This window comes from Girardinichthys multiradiatus, chromosome 8 (genome assembly GCF_021462225.1).
Source record: "Girardinichthys multiradiatus isolate DD_20200921_A chromosome 8, DD_fGirMul_XY1, whole genome shotgun sequence".
Taxonomy (NCBI): domain Eukaryota; kingdom Metazoa; phylum Chordata; class Actinopteri; order Cyprinodontiformes; family Goodeidae; genus Girardinichthys; species Girardinichthys multiradiatus.
In genome coordinates, this window is record NC_061801.1 from 37,491,404 (window position 1) to 37,513,589 (window position 22,186).

At 38.4% G+C, this 22,186-nt stretch overlaps 1 protein-coding gene across 1 annotated transcript in view; it reads right to left on the reverse strand.

The window, feature by feature from the left end:
• The window catches only part of si:ch211-196i2.1 (collagen alpha-1(I) chain), a 153,864-nt gene extending 132,888 nt beyond the window's left edge, over positions 1–20,976 (reverse strand). Inside the window, exon 1 of the mRNA XM_047371699.1 lies at positions 20,717–20,976. Within this exon, the coding sequence (XP_047227655.1) occupies positions 20,717–20,831 (115 nt within the window). The 5' untranslated portion in view covers positions 20,832–20,976. The remainder of the gene's footprint in view (positions 1–20,716) is intronic.
• Between the last annotated feature and the right edge of the window lie 1,210 nt (positions 20,977–22,186).

The window sequence follows — 22,186 nt, forward strand, 5'->3', positions numbered from 1 at the left end:
CAAGTTTTTTCTTCTAACAAACGAACAAAAAAGCAAGTTTTGGAGTAGTGCATCAAGGGGCACTTGATATTTCCTGCAATGAAGTGAAAGTACCTGTGTGCTTCCATGCATCCATAAAATACCTGTTAGGTTTACCCTAAGCCTTTTTCCTTTAGATCTGCACTCATGAGGCCTTTTGTTGCCTGTATTCAGGTCAACCTCATGCTTTTTGTGAAAATATTAATATTTTGTTTTGCACTATGCAGAAAAATGCAAGGGTGTATTATAAAAGAAAAAAACAATGCAATTCATTGTTCATGTCAATCAACTAATAAAAATCAATCCATAAATTGATTAAAAATAGTGGCAGCACTGTTTCCGAGAAAGTATTGTTTTTGACAGTTCTGCTGAGTAATACATGCAAACTAAACATATAACAATCTGGTAACAAGTCAAACAGATAAATCAGGCCATTATGAAGACCACATACATTCAGAAAAACAGTAACTGAAAACAAATCTGTAGGCAGCAGCAGGTGGAGACTGAGGATGTAACTCACTTCGTCTCAGCTCTGCATGCTTGTTGTATAGACAGAAAAACAAGCTTCTCTTCAGGCGTTTAAAGCATTTGGACAGCAATGGAAATTAAAACAAATGGCACAACTAGAAAAGAAAACTTCTCTCTGCGCATTCAATGTTAACAAGAATGCTCAACATGTTCCCATAATCCTTGTTGCAGATGAATCCATCTGCATTAATAAGAATGCTGCCACAGCTTAAGAGCTGATTTTTAACAGAATGAAGCAAAAAATGAAGCCTTATACTCAGGGAATGTTTATAATTGCAATTTCTCCTTCTCTGTGTCGTGGCAAATTGACAGATGTTTCAGTTACTGATCCATGTGCATTGACCAATAAATTGAACTTTGTGGTCATTATCCAAATATACCAACATGTCTGTTCAGTCCTAACAGTGTATTCAATGTGAAAACATCCTTAACTATTTTAGTACATCTCCAAACCTGCAGCTCTTGTGACGTAAGACCAAAGACCCTGATTTTAAGCTGGACACCTTTAATATTCACCAGCAGCCCATCTTCCAGAGCAGAGGCCAGTAATTTACCAGCCCTGTCTCTGGCCAGACGTTCTCTGTCCGCAGTGCCAAACATTCAATGATTGATTTGGGCTCAACCACAGTCCAAATCAATTGTATTACTCATCTCTTAACTAGTCACCATTAGCCTGTAGCTTCCAAAGGGAACAATAATATTACATCTTCACTTTTGCAGCTTTATTTCAATAAGTATTTTCTTTAACTTTAGACAGAAGAAAAAATGCTGAGTGAGACATCATGTTTTTATGATCTTTTAGCTTCTGTTAATAAATATATGCCAATAAACATAAATGGCAACATTTTACATCATCATAACTCATTCTGAGCCGAAGACCTGATGTACCACCTCTTAAATCACAATAATTGTTTAAAGTGGCCTTGGTGTACAGTTATTCAGGCTTTCTGAAGGCTTATCTTTGGATTTTGACTGCGTTTTCGCACACATTTTTAGCCCAGTTTTTTAATCTGAACATGAAGGCACATTGTGCAGTGTTCGATTTAATGTAAGAGAATAATTATCATTCTCAAGCTAAATCCTCTATTCAGAATCACCACGTTGGAACCAAAATCCTATTTTCTGACTGGCTAAGTGTGTTAAATTAGATTTGTTATAAGGTGAACCATGGAAATAAACTGTGTTTTAGTGGCAGGATGCTGCTGTTATGGCATCACAGTTAGACGTTTTTCCTGTTCTCCCCTGTTTACATAAGGACCAGCACGAGCTAGCGTTTTATGCCAGATTGTCCTCTTTTGTCAAGGAAATTAGGTTCTAGACTTCTAGGTGGTTCCAGTAATAACCCTGTTTCGCTGTCTCCTAGAAGGCTTTCTCTATTGTTCTTTGCACAATCAACTCAAATTAGTGCATTCCTGCAATCCATTAGCTTTTTATAAGAGTAACTATTTTGCGACAGGCTGCTAATAAAGTGCCTTAAGAGTTGGCTAAGATGGTTTGACGCCACACTGGTTCATTCCTTTAGTTAGAGAGTTTTTTTATGTCTAGTTGAAAATGGCCAGGTATGGAGATCCGTCTATTCATCTGTTTCTAGGCTGACCACAGATTAGACTATTTTGGATAGAATACAGAAAATGGCATGGGATGAGACTGTACATAAAGAAACTATTTTTGTTTTGCACTCTGGTATTAGGTCATTCAAAATTTCATAGAAGAACAATTAAATACCCGTCTTTTTTAAATTCCGATTTCCTGAGGGGAAAAAAGGGATTACTAGACACATACTCCAGCCCAACTCTCCCAAAACAGATGCCTGAACAAACTTGGTTAATAAAGTGAAAGCCAAGAAACCAGTTAAGACTGATTAGTTTTTAGAAAATGATCCTGCTCCCTAACAATGCAATTCGTACAAGCGGGTTTATCCATGATTAAAGGCCTATTAAAAAGTTTTTAGTTACTAAGGTGTTGCAAAAGAAGAAATTCATGAGGTATAACAATATCTGAAAGCCTTTGCAAGCATACATAATCAAGAAGGAGAAAGCACACCATTGCACTGTAAACCAACCAGGATCAGGGGTTCCTGGCAGGATTACTGACAGAAAAGTCAAAGGAATAATCAGAAGAGCTGTCCATAAGCAAAGCACTGCTCACATGGAGCTGCAGAAAGACATAAGTAATGCACCCAACTGCAGTGGTCTCTATGTACACTCACTGCATAAGACTCCACTGCTGAAGAATAAGCATGCAGATACTTGTTTAAAGATTGCTTTGGAGCAGGAAGGGCACTGCACATTTGCCCAAAAACACCAGACCAACTAAAGTCTGGTGGTGGTAAGGTCTTAAATGGGACTGTTTCTCAGCATATGGTCCTGCCAGACTTCATAAAATTAAACAATGGATGAATGGTGAAATTTACTGAGAGATTTTTGATAGAAATCTGAAAATACAACAAGGTTGGATTATTTCCACCAGGACAACCAAACAAACATCCATGGAATTTCTGTAAATTACAGAGAGAAAAAATAAATCTGCGAGAATCTTCCAATCAGTTGAACTGTATCCAACCAGGAATCTATGGAAACAACTGAAGATGAGAATCTAGTAGTCTACTAAATCACTACAGGCCTCTGGTGCAACTGGGTTCAACATTATTGGACAATAAGGTAAAATAGTACAAACATTTTTAAAAGAACTGAACACAATAACAAAGCACAATGTTACTGAGTGCTTAGGTCCTCCTGAACATTTTTTGAACAAAAAAGATATATTATTGACCTTTACGAAGCTTGAACCAGGAACTAAGAACCAAGCTCTGTAACTGAATCCTTTTTTCATAGAATCTGATTGAATGAGGACAAACTATACGAAATGCAGTCAGAAAAATTTTTTACATGTGTTTCAGATTTATTCAGTGAGATTTCAGATTACCTGAGAGCCAAAGACTGATGCCAACATCACCTTCAAGCTCAGTTAGTTTTAAACTAAATGTGGCATTTTTCGGGTCGAATCAAGACCCGATCAGTCACACACATACACACATGTGCCTGTTACCTTTCCTCTGTCGTAATTAAAAGCCATGTGTATCATTCAAGATTTTTATTTGAAAGTGGGAATGAAACGGCAACTAATATTAGCCAAATGCTGAAGCTGTCATGAGAAAATAACCTGTCACCTTTTGGACCTCAAAGTTTATAATTCAGAGAGAACTTATGGAGGACGGAGCCACGAACCTTCATCCTGAAAAGTTTGAAAATGTCTTTGGATCTGGAGAGTTTGAACAATTGTCTGCACCTAAAAAACGACAGACTGTAGAACAAGGACAAAGATGAATCTTTCTTTACCTGTTAGGCTTAACAGCACAAGACTATATTGTTTACATCAGACACAAATGAAAACAACTTACATTACCTACACTGAATGGAAGGTGTTTAACAACCTTCAAACATTAGCTTCTCGTGTTTCGTGACCGACTCTGAGGCAGAGGTCAGGAGAGAGAGAGGGTCTTACTACAGGAGATTCGACCCATTCATCAGAGATTTGGTTCACTGTTTGACACATATTGACCCTCAGGTCACAGAGTCTAAGGTCAACCTTGGTGTGACTGACCGAGGAGACTTTCAACTTCAATGTGAGAACCTCCGAGATGGATGCAGTCGCCTCAGGTTGAAAGGCTTTCTCAGAAATGTGGATCTGTTATTGTCAACCAGTTGGAGTAAGGCTTAAACTAGATGGATCAAACAAGGAGGTAAGAGGCTGTTCATGACATGGATGTAGAAACCATGTAGAACCCTCTAGAAAAATACCCCTTGAATTTCCTGAATTGCACAATTTGTTGGAGCCTGATAAAGACCATAATCCAAAGCATGCAAGTGAGTAAATATGGTTTCTTCATTTAACAGGTGTTGCTTAAGTCCCTAGCTGCTTGGCCTATACCCTCTCCAGGCACTATGGGACTTGGAGTCCCAGAAACGTCTAGATGGTTTGCATAATTTGTTGGTTGAAAGCAAATAATGCTAAAAATGACCTCCTGCAGTTCTAGAAAAGAAGAGAGATAAACCCGCTGTTAAAGCTGCAGAGAACTGATTGTCCAGAGCAAGTCAGCTTTATGTTTTCACAGATGTGTTTGCTTTCCATGAGTTTCATTTCTCAGTGAGGGGACGGAGAACGCACATCCAGCTCCAGGGGCGGGTTACATCCTTGAAAACCAACAAAAAGGCACAGAACAGGAAAAATGTCAGGGTGAAAGGGTCTTAGCAGACAAAGTCCATGCATACATTTGGAGAAATTGACTTTAAAAGGCATGTAGTATCTTAGGTTAAAAATAAACAACACCTGCAGTCAACAACTAGTCAAACATCCCCGGAAAACATTTCACCATGTCAACCCCTGCAGTTACTTGGATTTGAAACACTTTAGCTTAACAACCACAGGAATGTCAGAATACCAGGAACCTTCTATGTGATTGCATCCCAGTATACACAATTACAACATCACTGTCTCTTCCCTGCCATGTTCTGACCTCCCTTCTGTGGTTCCACGAAGCCACACAGCCAGATGAGGAATGTCTGGATCCAAACTGCAAACACATGCAACAGGGCGGCGTGGAGGCGCACGGTGCGTGCAACTTTACATACCAGCAAGAAAAATAGAGCTGCAGAGGGCAGGGAGGCCAGAACAAGCCTGTAAATTTGTGTTTTATGTGAGACGAAGAGGGTCGAGACAGGGGTTTTGGGGTGGCCCAGGGAGCTGTTGAATCAGGTAAGGATCCGGCTGTACCGATGACGGTGAAACTGGAGCTGAACTGGGGGGAAACCAGTTGGGTGAAACACCAAGAAATCAATGGGGAAGCAAAAGAGGATAAACTTTCTTCAAAAAACATGAATATATCTGCCAATGCTTTCTCAACAGACAGATATTAGTTTAAATTTACAGCACCTTCTGTCTTCTGTCTGGGAATACCACCATTAACACTTAAGCTCAGAACCATTAAAACCACCTTGCTAATAAAAAATTAAAAGGTTTCACACAGATTTTACTAAACAACTATTTTCTATTTAGGTCATTTTTCACTTTCAGAACCTTTTAAAACAACTGCATTACAGCGGCCTCCGTAGTCTTTGGAAGGAGATGGAAAAAGCCTTAAAATGACATAAATCTCAATTTCATCTTTGAGTACATTCATTAAGACAGAAAAACATGTTAAGAAATATTTCTTACATGAAACCACATTTATTGGTAACCCTGTTTAAACATTATAAATCCCCAGAAAGAGGGATCTTTGACTATTGTTCTAGGCACTCAGCGGTCAGCAACCTTCGCAACCCTGAGAGGCATTTTTGTCTTCAGTGCAGGAAAACAAAATGTATTTAGAGCCACAAAAGAAACATGACTATTTGAAACTGAATATCTTGTTTTTATTGTACCTACTATTAGAAACCTGTTTACATTTTTTAAATTGAAGAACAATTGCATTTATATTTTTAGGTCTAATGCATTTCCTTCAATAAATAACATCAAAAAAAGAAAGTACTTCACAAAAAAGAATAGTCCTTAGACTATTTGTGTCATTCTTTGTGAAAATATTTTACATCTATTGCATAAAAACACATAGGAAAAAATACTAAAGCTTTTTTAAATAACCTTTACATTTTAAAATATTGCTCAGTTCTTTAGCATATTTGGCCATTGTTATTAAGAGCCACAGTGGAGGGTCTAAAGAGCCACATACACCTCCGGAGCTGCATGTTAGACTCCTGCTTTAGGAAGTCATAGACTTCATGATTCGATGCATTCCAACCAGGTTCCCAGGATGTTTGCAGTAGAAACAGGCCCACAGCATCACAGATCCCCCACCGCACTTGTAGGCCTGAGATGTTATTCCACATGTTCATCCGTCTGAGATGTTTGCTCTCCAAAAGTTTAATGAGGACAAGCCTTCAAAATGCTGATCAACATCGTTCAAATGAGGTGAACCTGAGAGTGATTTCAGCCATTTTAGGTGGGAATAAATTCCTTCCTCAACAGAAAACAGTTTTAATTACATTTTACATTCCATTTTAATATCCATGTGTCCATATATATAAAAAAATACACACAGGCCTTCATGTGGTATCCTAAATTTTTCAAATATCATCTCCTGGCAACTCCAGAAAAGCGGGTCCAATTCTTATCCAGAAGAGAAAGAAGCCACTGAAACAGAACTCATGCCTTATTGAGACTTGATAAATTGATGAAAGAGAATATTTCCATTATAATTACTTTAGTCAAAATAAGAGGTGCCAATAATTATATCACCAGAGATTTTATTAAAAACGTGTATGTCTTACATCAGATTTTTCCCTTCATTGAATAAATTGACTCAAAGTAAAAGCTCAGGTTTTTTTCTGTATCCTGCAATGAAGAATTTATTCATTATAAGGTTTGTTTTTTTAACCAAGAGTACAAACAAAGAGGAAAGTGCTGTACGTTACAGTTTTGATGAGCAGAATATACAATTTTCATGATTTGATTTTAGAAATAACCATCTGCTAATCTAGAAAAATATCCTCTGATATATAAAGTCTTTATTGTTCTGCTCTGCCCCATCGATGGGGTCAGCACAACCCTACTAGCACGGGGTTACAAAACCGACACAACAATGACAAAGTCATTGAAGTGCCTGTAAAAACTTTATATACCCTCGTAAAAAGACCCAAAATGCTTTACTGTGTTTTGACAAACAGCCTCAAAGCGCATTAATCCTGACCTGGAGGGTCAGGAGCTGATGAGCTTATTGCCGTCACACCAGTCCAGCGGAGACAGAGAAACATTAGGAATAAAAACTAATCCTAGGAAAGCACACCGAAGTCGAGCTCTCGGTTTTCCAAAATACCGCCCTGATAAATAAGACATGCCATTCACACTGAGCTTTTCCTGGTTAGATTATAAAGCATTTGAACTGATCTGGAAATACAAGTAATGATTAATGATGCACCGATATGAAAGTTTGGGCTGATACCAATATCTGATGTTAATATTGCTGTAATGGTCAATAACCGATATGTGTATTTTCCTACCATTTGATAGCATGAAAACAGCGACCACACTGCTGACATTGCTTCTCTGCCACTGCTAGGTATTCAGCATGTTTGCCATTTTCTGGAAGTTTGTTCCATATAAGTGGAGCATAAGAACTGAATGCTGCTTCTCCATGCTTGGTTCTGGTTCTGGGGATGTGTCAGGATCTGTCATATTTTTGGACTCTGGTGGCCTGGTGTTATGTTGAGTGTTTGGTTGTGTTTTCTCCCCTCCCTCATTCATAGCTCCTTTAGTTATTGTTGTTTTTCTTATGACTTAGTATGGTTTTCTCTTTGTTGTCATTGTTGCCATTAATATTATTATTATTATGATTATTATTGTGCTCTGTTTTCCTTGGGTTCTTTAGTTTAGTTCCCCAACTGGTATCTCTGTGTTTTTATTTGTGGTTAGGTATTTGTTCTCCCCATTGCACTCTTCTGCTTAGTTTCTTTTTCTGTTACTCTTCAGTTATACTGTATTCGGTCTTTGTTTCCTAGTCCTTCCAGTCTGGTTCTCTTTATCTTAATTCTCCAGTTCCTCCCTTATAGGTTAGCTTTTGTTATTGTTTATTTTTATTATTGTCCTCGCTTCCTCTGCCTCATTCACAGTTTGTTCTTTCAGTATTGGTTTATAGTTTCTTTTTAGGTCTGCTCACTATTTAGTTCTATTAGGTTCAACTGCTCCCTCTGTCTCCCTGCATCCATGTCACACCTGTTCCCTGTTTCTTTGATTATCTGCCCTTTGTTCCCCTTTCATGTCTCTCTGTATATTAATTGGTCTGTGCTCTTTGTTCCCTGCTGGTTCCTCTGTTCGTTCACACTCTGTTCTGCCCGTTCGCTACACCAGGACTTAGTTCTGTGTTTGCTTCGTTCCTGCAAGGAGTACACATGTAAGTTTTGGATTCACTCATGTTTGTACCTGCAGTGTTTTCGTTATGTTTTTTGGAATCCTTTGAATAAAGCTGAAGACTGCTTTGAAATGCTGCATCCAAGCCCTTGTCTACACTTTGGTCCACACCTAAACCACACCGTGACAGGATGCAGAGTAGACTTAACCCAGAAGGTTGATACAAGAGCAATAGAACTTTAATATATTTTGGTGCTGAGCCATTCAGTGATTTATAAACGAACAGAAGTATTTTAAAGTCTATTCTCTGAGGTCCAGGGAACCAGTGGAAGGACTTTAGAACTGGGCTGATGTTATATACTTTTTAGGTTCTAGTGAGGACCAGGCAGCAGTGTTCTGGATCAGCTGTAGCTGTCTGATGGACCTTTTAGCCAGACTTGCATGGATGAGTTTTTCAAGATCCTGCTGGGACATTAGACCTTTAATCCTGGAAATGTCCTTTAGGTGATCGAAGGCTGACTTAGTGATAGTTAGTTTTACTGCCACTTACTTTTTACATTTACTTAATACTATTTTATAATAACTCTGCTTTTACGTTGGTAAACTTTCTGAATACTCTACGCACCTAGAGTTACTTCACTAAACAAATAAAGGGCACGTTTTAACCACCAGACACAACTATGCAGTTTGTTAGAGTAAAGCGTCTCATATGATTGCAAGCTTCATTGTTCTAATGTTATTTTCCATCTGCTGTGCCATTTGGAGGTCCAGTAAATTTATAGTAAATGGTATATATTGTCACAGGAAGTACTTTGAACTGTTCCAACAGATATATTCTACCTACTGTAAGTATTGGCTTCCGACTTGACGATATGGAAATGTTCTTTAAATAACATTTGAAGCTTTATGTTGTGAAAAACTTTTTATTTTCTAATGATGTTACACTTTTTTTTCACTTTACTCTTTAAAATACCAGAATAACTTTATATATTTGTCTGTCTGATTACATCATTTTCATAAATTTTTAAGAAATGGTTACTCAGTACTAGAGTAGCCTTTTACCAAATACTTTTTCATTTTTATTTGATTAATTTTTTGGATGACCAATAGAATTTACTCTAGTAGAAGTAAAAAGTAAAGTAATGCTACTTCAGTACAACTGTTGGCTACTCTACCCACCTCTGATCACGATCAGAGTCACAAGGTCAAACAGATACCACCAACCTGCCCCCTCCTGAAACAGATACACAAACAGCAACAAGATGGAAATAATATTAGTAGATTTTAAAATCCCATTTCCATTAAAATGCAGTGACTGTAAAGAGTGACATAGAGCAAGGTTAACATAGAAATAAAAGACAGAAACAGAGTTCTGTAAAATATAGAAGTATTTAACATTTTCCTCTATCACAGTTGCATGATTTTAGTACTAAAAAGCTGCCAGTTTCCACTAACTCTAGGAATTACTGCGTATCATCATAATCCAAGTTATATGCGTACCTAATAAGGTGGCAGGTGAGTGTAGGTTTATTTCTGGTTTAAATTTGAAATACATTTAGTTCTGTTTGAGTTCTTGCTCTACATTATTGGAGCTTTTAGCATTTTTTTCAGGTTTCCAGTGTTTTAGGCTTTACTTTTCCTCTGTTGTTAACTCAAGATGAACTAAGTTAACCTCATTTTTCTCCAGACAAAATTTGTCTTCTTCCATTACTCATCACTGACCTCAATACACTCGCTATAAAAACCCACACATCTTTCAGTAAAAATATCCATTGTTTGCCATCGATCTTTGTCAGAACTGCTTATTATGAGCCACATGTTCCACTTATGTCAATTAGTTGACTCTTTAGACTTGTCTTTGAGCATTTATTGGCTTCCCTCTGCAACAGGATTATTTGTTTAGGAGAGAAAGAGCTCAAACAAATTGTTGCATTTAGCATATTGGAGATATTTAGGCATGCCAGCTTTTAACAGACTGTAGCAGAACACGTAATCTTTCACTCTTCAAACAAGAAAACGTTCGTTCTGACAAGCATACAGACACCAAGCTCCAAAGAACGATTTGATTTCTGTGCTCTGAGGGAAGTGCTTTGATTTATGTGGCACCATTATGTGCAAAGCAGGAGTAAAGACAGCCCGACTGAACTCCATCAGCAGATCCTTCAGGGCTGACAAACCCTAGCAGAGACGTGAGAATAGAAGGCGATAGACTTTACAAGTCAGTCACAGAAAAGCAAATAAAAGCCTAACAAGTTGAAAAAGTCATGACAGACAGCGGTGGAAAGAAGTTTAAAAGCAGGAGAATAGGTCACCCCAAAGAAAAATTAATGGAAAAGGGGAAAACAACAGATTTTTAGAACCTGCCCTCTAGCTGCACCATATATGGTCTGCTCAAGTCCTCAGAGACGTAGACTGTCAGCTCAAGTTCCTCATCAGTCAAGTGTCGTCATACAAATACAGATAACCATCTTCACCAGTTCATCATTAGGGCGGAAGTTTGCAAACTAACTTTAAACTTCCAGGAAAGTAACCTGCAATGCCCAGGACAGTTAAAAAAATTTAACCATACATTTAGTTACAGGCAAGTATCACAACGTAATTTGCAAGATATGGGAAAGTTCTCAAAATATCTAGAAAGATACAGTTTAGAGTGGGTTAAGCAAATGAAATCTGAGTACATTCCAGCAAAGTTACCTGCAGGTTTCAGCAAAGTTACCTTTCGGAAAGTTGTGGAAAATACTTTACATACAGTCAAGTACCTGAAAGTAACCTTTAGGTTCCAGAAAGTTAGCTAAAGGTTTTTTGAAAGAAACCTGTAAATGCAAATCGAGGTTGCATGAAAGTAACCTGCAAATTCAGGGAAGGCAATCTTCAAGGTATTGGAAGGTAACCTGCAAGTTCCAGGAAAGATCCCTTCTAAAAGTTAGGAATGAAACTATCAAAAATCTCAAAGACAACCTTTAAGCTCTGTGTGACTCCCATAGACGTAACGTCCAACTTCAGGGAAAGAACAGGTTGTATTTATTGCCAATATCAAACAACAAAAGTACTAAATAAATTTAATTTACTTACACTGCAACGTTTTTAAATATGGTTTTAAAATTGTCCTGATTGTTGCATGACTAGCATGTTCATTACATCCAGGGCACTTAGGTATGTTCATCTAACCATGCAGCACAGCATGTTGGTGTCATGGGGGTGGGTCAGTGAAAGTACAGGTGGTTAAACGGTGCACTGTATGTTTATTTTACAGAGTCAAACGGCCGTGGCTGAGTTTTAAATCACTGCCTTTAATCCAGGTTTGCAGAAAGTGAGAAGTGGTTCGGAGGGACAGAACCTGCAGGTTTTTAACGGAGTGTCTCTCTGGTATGAGACAACATTACATCACCTGGCATTCATTTGGCAAAACCAGTATGTTAAGGTGGTTATGTGTGCCACAGCTGCAGAGGTTAAAGCTGACCTTCTGCTTTCACTTTGACTTTAATGATGAACAAGAATAATGAGAAAGGTTAGCATGTCCCATGATGAAAAGGTTGCTAATAAAGTCAGGCCCTGCCATTAGACACCAATCTGCACCAGAACAACTTGTGTTACTAAAACCATTACGATGAAGCAAGTCAGGATGGTTTTACAATCAAATGATGAAATGTGGTAAAATGACCAACAGAAAATCTAGGTTAATTGTTTGCAGCCTGCTGAGATGAAGACCACGGACCTTTTTAATGTTAAATAATTAATGCATTCAGTATTCATGAGTCAGTATCTCATAATGCTTTTTTATCCAGTCCATTTTACTACCTTTTTCCCTTGACCACACTAAAGGGGTCCCACAAAGCTCCATTCATATACCAGTCTACAGTTTACACTGTAACGAGTTATCAGATTGTCTGGCCAAATGTTAATGTCCACATGTATTTAGATTAGGTTGAAGCTCAGATGACTCCAACATCTGCTCTGAACCAATCGGATTGGCTTTCTAAAATCAGCTTTGTATGATTTTTCCTGAACAAAGGGAAGTTGCAATAATTGTCTTTCTAAGGAGAAAGGAGCTTACTATTATATTGTCGTCATTTTGGATTTGATCTGGAAATAAAATCTAGTTATAAATGTTGAGAAAACTGCTCAGTTTCATCTTATGAAGACTAAACAGTTACCCAGATTAAACAGTTTAACAGACCCTTTATCAGAAGCCTCAATGTTTAATATAACACTCTTCAGCTAGTGTTTGTGATTAGTTAAAGTGTAGTGGATATGTATGATGTAATAACTTACCTAGAGTTGAGAGGCTCTCGATGGGGCTTTCATAAGTCATTTTCTGAAAACCTTCGTCAAATTCTCATTCAAAAATATTTGTCATAAATAGTCAGTCTGCATGCTAAAAAGGTTAACTGAACAGAGAAAATTGTAACGAGTTGAGCTTCCAGAAAGTAACATCCAGATTCTAGAAAAAACCTCCTTGTTGCAGAAAGTAGCCTACAAGTTTGAGGAAATAACCTCCAAGTTCCCAGGACTGACCTGGCAAGTTCAAGAGAGTAACCTGTAAGTTCCCAGAACTAAGATGAAGTACAAAACAGCAACCTTTAAGTTCATGGAAGTAACTGCTTAGGCTGTAGAAAATAACCCAGAAATTCCAGAAAGTAGCCTCTAAAACAACATTCAGAAAGCTTTGAGAAATATTTATCAAAATTACTTTAAAGATAACAAAGTATGGCCTCAATGACCACAGGCTCCTGCCAAAAAAACCTCTGTATCAGCTACTCTATTTGTAGACTGAAAAAATGATTGATTTATTTACATAAACAACTTGTCAAAACAAGCACTGGAATAGTACTGAAAGTTTACTGAAGAACATGCCAAAATCTTTAGAGTCTGTCTCCACCATAAAGTGCTATAAATAGTCACAGATACCATGAAAACATCCACAGAGATGTTGGCATCCAAACGGTCTCAAACCACTAATTATGCTTAATTAAGAAGTAAGAATGTAAACTGACACGTCAGGTTTAAAAGATTCTGCACGTCACCTTTAACATCACAAGGCAGGTGTTCAACATTTGCAACCTGCATAAAAACATGCAAGTGCTGCACAGTGAATGGATATAATTACGTACGTCAATACTTCAGTCGGAGCGGAACATCTTGGAACCAAACAACTAGATCATCAACTTCCTTTTTTCCCATGTAACTGTCCTCGCTGCATCTGCAGGCTGTTTGCGGTTTGTGGTGGGAGACACACTGAGAAGTCACCACTGATGTAATGTTGAAAAATTCAAGCACAAAAGAAAAGCTTTGCTCTGCTTTATTTGTCCCTAACTGCAAACACCTGAGGAACCTTCTCTGCACACTTTCAGACCACTGTCCTCCATCTGCTTCCAGTCGGCTTAGGAGAAGATTACAGATGAGGGAAAAGGTTTGGCTCCAACATGTGGGCAGCACCTATCCCTCTTCATCCACTTTAGTTCTTACAAAGTTAACCACAAGCTGCGACTGGCTCCACACACAGAACTATACCGAAGACCTTGAACTCTGCAGGGAACCTCATGCCACAGCACAACACAGCATGTGAGGCTCTGTCTGGTTAAAGGCTGGCTAATGGCCCCCAGATCATCTCATCAAGGCCAGAGATCATGTGTAATTGATTCCTCATGCCTGGTTATGGATCTGGCCTCATGTTATCAATGACATCATGAGCTTATTCCCCTTTAAACAAACGACAATCTTGATAACATGGCTGGTGCTTTTGATCTTGTTACTCACCAGGATTTAATGAGGTTAAACATGTGATGGATTGTCGAAAAGTTAAATAGAATGACATTGATTCTCTAGTAGAAGGAAAGACAAAAGAAATGGAACATTAATTATACTCTAATGATTGAATTGAACCGAGTTAGTTGACCGATCAAAGTCTCTGGGGCTTCTTCTGGGATCATGAATATTTAAGCATGTTATAAAGGCTGAGGTGGCAGCAACCCTGGAAGAGGAACCCAGATGTTCTTTTCCCCAGCACACTACAGCTGTTTGTGGGAGAATACAGCTGAAGAATAGGCTTTAAACAGGTCTCAGATATAAGTGGCAATTCCCAAACTTTAGTGTGCAAAGTCTGCCCCTGGTTAGAAGGTTATTTGTTCTCATGGAGTGAGAGAATACGTTTTAGGAGGTGTGGAGACCCCTGGTCTTAATGTCTTAGTATCACAAAAACCTCTCCCAGCTGTTCTGCATCACTCTAGCAATGCCCTTCTCACAGGGTGAGAGGTTACGCAAAGCTATTCCAGACATATAAGAGTATCCCAGCTGGATTTAATACTTGGGAGGAAAGATGGAAGGAAAGATGGAGGAATTAAAAATGACGACGCTGAAACTGAAGCAGGTTATATGGTTACTGGGATGCAGCTGTGCCCACAATCCTTTGTGTATTTCATGTTTGAGTGAATTTAGAGCAATATAAACATGGAATATATACGTGGAAAACCCAGAAGAATCTCTGATGTTCCAGATTACAGACCTGGTCTGAACCAGCATACTGTAGACATGGAAGTTGGTTCATCCAATCTCTACACACATGGAGGGGTCGGCCCTACCCTGGATCGTTCACCTGTCCATTACAGGGCAAAACACACACACACACACACACCTAAAAGCAATTTAGAGAGACCAATTCACCCAGCAGTCATGTTTTTAGACTGTGGGAAGCAGCAAGGTACCCAGAGCGAACCCACACATGTACAGGGAGAACATCTCCATGCATAAAGACCCCAGGACATGATTTGAACCCAGATTGTTCTTGCTGTAATGCCTTCAGCATCTTGGACACCATCAGCAGTGTGAGGTTTGGGCACCTTAAGCACTCAGGATGATTATTTTGTCTTTTTGGCATGCAAAGTGTGGATCCCTGACACCTGGAACATGCTAGCTAACAAACACGGTGTCCCTAACAGTTCTTTGCAGGATTAATACACTTATATGGCAATGATTATGATCTTTATGGTGTGTTCTGCTCTCTGTTGGATTATTTTTTTGTCTTGATTTTGAAGGAAAAAAAAAAGTGCCATGTGTGAAATGAAACTTTTATCCATCTCTTTATGGTTGATGGGAACCCTCAACACAGAGAGAAAAAGATTGTGGAGCCAGGATCTGGGAGCTAACTCTGACCCCAAGGGTGATGCATTCTAACCCAGAGTTCAGGACTGGACAGGACCTTAATGGACTCCTGGTAGACGAATGGGACGGCATGGGATCAGCAGGGGAAGACGTGCCAAGCTGTACTGAGGTTCCTGACAGTGCAATGTTAATGAAGCACAAAAATGTGGAAGCTGCCACTGATGTTTAGCAAACTTATTTCATGTACTGCTTAAATTAGTTACATTTGAAAATTTGTCAATTTTTTGTGCCATTTGCCCTTCAGTAAACTACCTCACTCATGTGGCCGTATGGACAATATTTATGTCGTTTGAGCGGTAATAAAGTTCTGCACGGGGCTCAGCAGGTTTTCACACCTAAAGATCATTTAACTTTGGTCCGAATCAGTTCATGAGTTTGTTAACTTGCAATTTTTCCCATTGGTTCAATTTCTTTTTCACACAGAGAAAACATGTGACTACAAACCAGACGAGAACATTAAGTCTGTTTATTGGTCGGATGAGTCCGGGGCGGAAGAACCAAATGTAAATACAGGAATCAGATGCTGCATTCTGAGCTGGCAGAAAACATGGAGAATTTAATTAAATCATACTTCAGATAAAATTATTAGATAGATGGATAGATTTTATGGCAGACTCATGGTCCACAAAACATAGAAAAATCAGACAAGAGGCAGTCATACCGAGGTTCCCAAACTACAGAGGAGTATAGTGAATGAGGCTTTATGCTTCACAAAACAGACGTGCGGCAAACTAATAAAGTTTATTAGTTTGTTTTCCACATCCCACAATGCAATGCGAACCTGGCCGCAGGAAGGCGTTTGGGTCAAGCTTGCAGCGTACAGCCAGAATTCGTCTTACAGAGACTAAACCCCTCAGCTGTGAAAACACCGTAAAGTAGAACCTGACCTACTTTGTCGGTGTTGTCTCTGGAGAACACCAAACATCAGAAAAGGATTTTTTTGTGATAAATATCATATGTAAATGAAAGCAGTTCATTAAAAGTGAGTTAAAACATTTCATGTACATGACCCATGTACGGAGGCCTTGGTTCTCGATGCAACTCTCATCGGTTCGAGACCCAATCCGTCGACATTTGCCACGTCTCCCCCCTCGCTCCACCCCATTTCCTGATACTTTTTACTTCCCTATTAATTGCACAAATATCCACTGACCTAAAAGCAGACCAAATCTGCATTTAATTCATTTATTAAACGCATTTAATTATACAAAGTGCTGTTAAAGAAAGACAGACCCAAATCATGTTATTGTTGCTGAGAAAATACTTTTTCTTCGAAGCCAAGAAAATAAAAATCAGTCAACCCCCTAAAAATGCTGGAAACTGTCGGTCTGTTTTTAAAAATCTCATTATGTCTAAGATCCATTTCCCACTAAAACTGTATTTGTTTCACTAAAATATGACATGTTTAGGTTAATGCTGAGCAGGTAAAAAAAAATGATTTGAACACCACCATAACTGCAGTCCCCAGGTTCATACATGAAGGTGGCTGAGTGTTTTCCAACACAAAGCAGTGAAGGGGATCAGGTCTGGTGAATCTGCGGCTGGTTGTTCAAATGCAAACATGGGATGAATTATATGGATTTTTCAATCACCTTAAGGTCGGGATCACAAAATAAAGCAGGTTTCCAATGAACCACCTCAGAGAGACGGACCTGCAACCTTCTACATGAAAGAATCCAGCTGTCCAGGAACACCAGTACTGATCGGGATAAAGTGGTCTGCACATCATCCAGAACAGCGACAAACTAAGCAGCTGGATGCAATCAGGATGCAGAGAGCAATACCTGTCTCTCTAACAGGCTCAGATATGTCCCAGTTTGGCTCCAACATGGGAACCAGTGTCAGGACACATGTAGGCCCTGGCAGAGGTCCAATCTAGGATCGGTTTCCAGAGGTCTTGGATGCATTAGCATCAGAGGAATCTTGTAACCCAACAATATATGATCTGTGGTCACCAGCGCCGCTGAAGCAAAGACGGTCCAGACATTCATGGAGCCAATGAGTCACAAGATCCAGTTCAGAAAATGATGAGGTTTTGATTAACTGAGTCTGCTTTGCACAACAAGGAATTCCATGTAATTTCCAAAGTCCACAGTGTCCTTTTCTTCCCAAACAGCCAAACCTTCCTGGAACCTCTGGATGAGGTCTTTATCAACAGCTCTCCAGGTTCTCTGAAGGTCTTCAGAAATGCTTCTTTGAACTTTGCATGCTGCTGCTGCTCCTCTCAGTTACCTGACCACTTTGGGAATCACCTTGTTGGAGCTAGATTCACTTCAATTTAAAAACTGCTCTTTGCCAACTTGAGTTGTAAATATGGACCTGACTGGATCAACGTTTGAGTTCAGGAACCTTTTTACATCTAAATGAATCCTAGGTCAGCGTGGAGTAGCTTCAACACAAATACTGGTCTGAAAAAAGCATCAAGCCTAATTTTTCATTATTACTTATATAAATTATATATCATTTATATAAGTATAAAATAAGTAAAGTTAAATTATGCTTATATTATAAATATATTATTATCATTTAATACAATTTTATTCTATCTTTTTTATTTATTTGGGTTTTATTTATTTATTTAGTATATTTATTTGTAGCTACAAAGGTCTAAGGTTAAACCTTAAAGGCCAAAAGTTACCGTGGAAAACCATCAAGTTTATCTGCTTGAAGACCAAATATGAAGATTTTTTCCGCCATGTTTCAATAGGAGATCCAAACTTTTCTTCAATTCTGTACTTTTTAAAGAAACGCACGGATCAGGCTTCAACCGGCGCAAACTGCTTTCCAGTTTTCCATGAGGGCTGAGCCGCCAATTAACATTATCTTTCAACGGACTAGAACACAATGAACTAAAACTTTGTTTTACCAGAACATTTGAAAGAAACCAAATTTAACCAGAAAGACAAAAATAAGCTGCAGATCGGTGGTGGGAGATAATATATTGTGGTAATAATGATGAAAGTGATGAAATAAAAGTGATTTTTAACTTGTTTTCAGTCGTTTTTATGTAATTGTTTGGCTGTGAGTGCATGCCACAGCAATTATAGCCCCGGAAACACGAAAACAGCTGTTAAAAAACCTTGTGAAATAGGCTCCTTCAGGAGACCCATATGGAGGACTAATTCTGCCATAATTAAGAATACAGAAATACATAAATGCTCAATAAATAAATAAGCATACGATTAAATACACAAACAAATGCAGTAAATAAATAAATGTAGGCAGTAATTAAATTATTCAATAAGACATAAATGTATTTATCTAATTTAATTAGCTTCTTTATTTATTCACCTTTGTAATAATTACCTTATTTATTTGTTATCCATTTGAATTTTCAACTTAATTTTTATAAATTAGATATATACATTTATGTCTCACTTAGTAATTTAATTACTGCCTACATTTATTTATTCATTGTATTCTTTGTGCATTTAATCATATGCTTATTTATTTATTGAGCATTTATTATTTCTGTATAAATTAATTAATTATGGCAGGATTTGTCCTTCACATAAAGTTACATGAAGAAGTAGGAATTTTTTCTGCAGCATTTATTAATATTGTCAAATTAATTGATATTTATTGATGCTCTCATACTGAGCCGACCCAAGGCTGAATGAGGCCCTAAGCAGAGTTTCACTAAGGGCCCATAGCATGCTTGACAGGGTTGATTATGATGGTACAGGGCCCTAAGCAGCCACTTAGTTTGCTTATGCATTGATCCGGCTCTGCTCTCATGCGACAAACAGTGGAGAAAACAGTAAAAATATAGTTTTTAAACATCATTAATTGGAACTTATCATTAACACTATAACTCCAAATTCTTATGAGAAACTATCGATAAACTCCCAACGTTACTGCAAGTTCATTGATGGACGATGAATGCAACAAAAAATGAAGGACTTACAAGATTTATTGCCATTTAAGTGCATGTTCCTGATCTTTGTTACTTTTTACTGAACTTTAAAACACGTAGTTCTTGTTGATGTGTTTACAGACACAAAAAGGCAGAAATCTGCAGTTTTGATGCATTTAATAGGAAAAACAGATTTATGGATATCTGACCTGCTACGCTTTAATGCTGAGTAAAGTCAAGTTTTCAATCAAATCAAATACGCCCTGGAAACACAAGAAGCTGTAAACAGTCATTTGTTAAAAACAATTAAATCTAATTGCTCAGCAATGACATTTGATCGCTTCCCTGCGGTTCTGAGGTTCAGGCTCATGCTGAATGAGTTTATCATCAGGATCTGAACCACACTGAGAAAACAACATAAAAAAGGTAACATGGTGCAGCTGATGAACCGTAATTAACCACAGAGATCCTACAAAATGGATAATGAAGGCAAAAAATGCCACAATCTTATAAATAAATATAGATTTAAATATTTAAAACTCTAATAAGAATTGAAACTATATTTAAATATGCCTTTAATATATTAATTTACATATAACTCCACATAAATACTAGTTTTAATGCAGTATATGTTAAAGTTATATGTTATTATTTAAAATATAAATAATTTAATGTATCTTTATGATTGTCAAATAAACCCTTAAATCTGATTGGTTAAGCTGCAAAGCAACACAGCATTAGCCCCGCCCACAGACTGATAGCTATAAATCTGATTTGTAAGTGAAATACATGTTTTAACACAAGTACCTAAATATTTAAAATAATTTGCAATACTTTTGAATTAGCACATTTCAATAACTTCTAGCATTTCTTCATTAAATTATGTAATTAATAAAACATTTAAATAATTAATTTGCATTTCCATTTTTTATCGTCACATATATAAATATTTATTTAAACACCTAAATGATGTTTTGACTTTTCGCTTCTTTATAGTATTATTGCAGATCTGCATCAACGTGAACAAAACTAATTTACAACAATCCAGATGCGCATCTTGGAAGAAATTATAAGGGCTTCATTATTATAAGGGTTAAAAACCACCTGCTGAAGCAAACTCCTGCGTTGCTTAAAAAACAAACCAAAAAAAGCCTCATTTTCCCGTTAATTTCCTCCTGTTTCCAGCATGACAACAGACTACAGACATCATAAAGGTGAGGGTGCGTCATTAGAAGCTCCACAGGTAAGTCCTCTTACCTGCTGGCAGCATCCCGGATCCAGATTCGCCTCCGAAATCCTCGTCAGATGAAGAAGCGCTCCTGGCCAACAAGCCGAGGAGACAAACTGCCCATTTTAGCAGCCAGAGAGACATCTCCAAACCTTCAATCCCCCGTTCCGGCAAGCTGGGAACGTTCCTCCTGGAAACCAGTTCCAGTTACACTGAAGCAATCAAGGCGAGGAGCATAATTTTCATATAAATTAAAAATGGCAAAACAACAAAAACTTCTCCTCCTGCTTCTTCTGCAGCTTGCTGCTCTCCTGCAGCTGCATCACATCACCCAGGCCTTAAACAAGCCAATAACAAGCCCCGCCCACTTCTTTCTAACGTTGCCCAATCAGAACCCCGAAGGACCCCCTCCCATCGGGCCGTAGAACCCGTCTGCATCTCATTTTCGGTCCATCAGATCAGAAACGTGCGCATGTTAGGGTTCAGAAACATGTTGGATGTGTTGATGAAAAGATGCTGCCTGGATGCAAGAGTCAACTTCAGTTTGTTAGTTTATTCTATAGGTTTTCAAATAAAAAGAAACAAATTCATCCTAAAAAAATCTAGAACAAACAAACAAATTTATGAAAATCCTCAAACAACAAAAGCTCTGCCTCAGTCTCAGGTCTTCTGGTACCTCCAACAGGGTTTCTTGCAGGGCTGCCAGGTATTTAGCTCCATCTGTCCCTCATCGTTTCAGTACCTGCTGAACAAAAGCATCCCCACAGCATGATGCTGCCACAACCATGTTTTACTGTGAGAATGGTGTGTTCAGGGGATGTGCATTTAGTCAGATAGATAGTAAAATATTTGTCTTATCTGACCACATCACCTATCCATACATCTGTGCTGTGTCCCCTGTATGGTTTGTGGTTAGCTGGACTTCTGATAGCTTCTTCTGATCACTCTTACAGAAACACCACTACACAACTACTAGTTGTCCAACAGATTCTGCCACCTGAGCTGTGGATCTCTGTAGCTGCTCCTGAGTCACCACTGGCCTCTTGGCTGATTCCCTCTTCTTGTCCTGATGCGGTGAGGAACCAAATTCAAAGAGAAGCAGGCGACGGATGGGGTTTATGTAAGGTGAATTTAATAAAATGATAATGTCCAAACTTACAGAAGATAGAAGGGTGGAGAAGAAGTCCAGATTCAGAAATAAACAGAAGAATTTATAAAGAACTGGCTGAAAGCTGGTAGCACATCTGCATGGGTGTTGATGACTGGATGAAGATCAGGTGAGAAAAACAACCAACAGGCTGTAGCTGTGTGAAAATCAGGGAATGAAAGGACTGAAACACATGGAAACACGAGAGAGGATGCGATGGACCAGGTAGAAGAACTGGAAGTAAGTGGGACACTTTTTGCAATATTCTTCCTATTTTAGGTGATGCATTGAACAGAGCTCATTCATCCATATCTTATACTTGCTGGGGGGTTGGTGCCTATCTCAAGGGTCA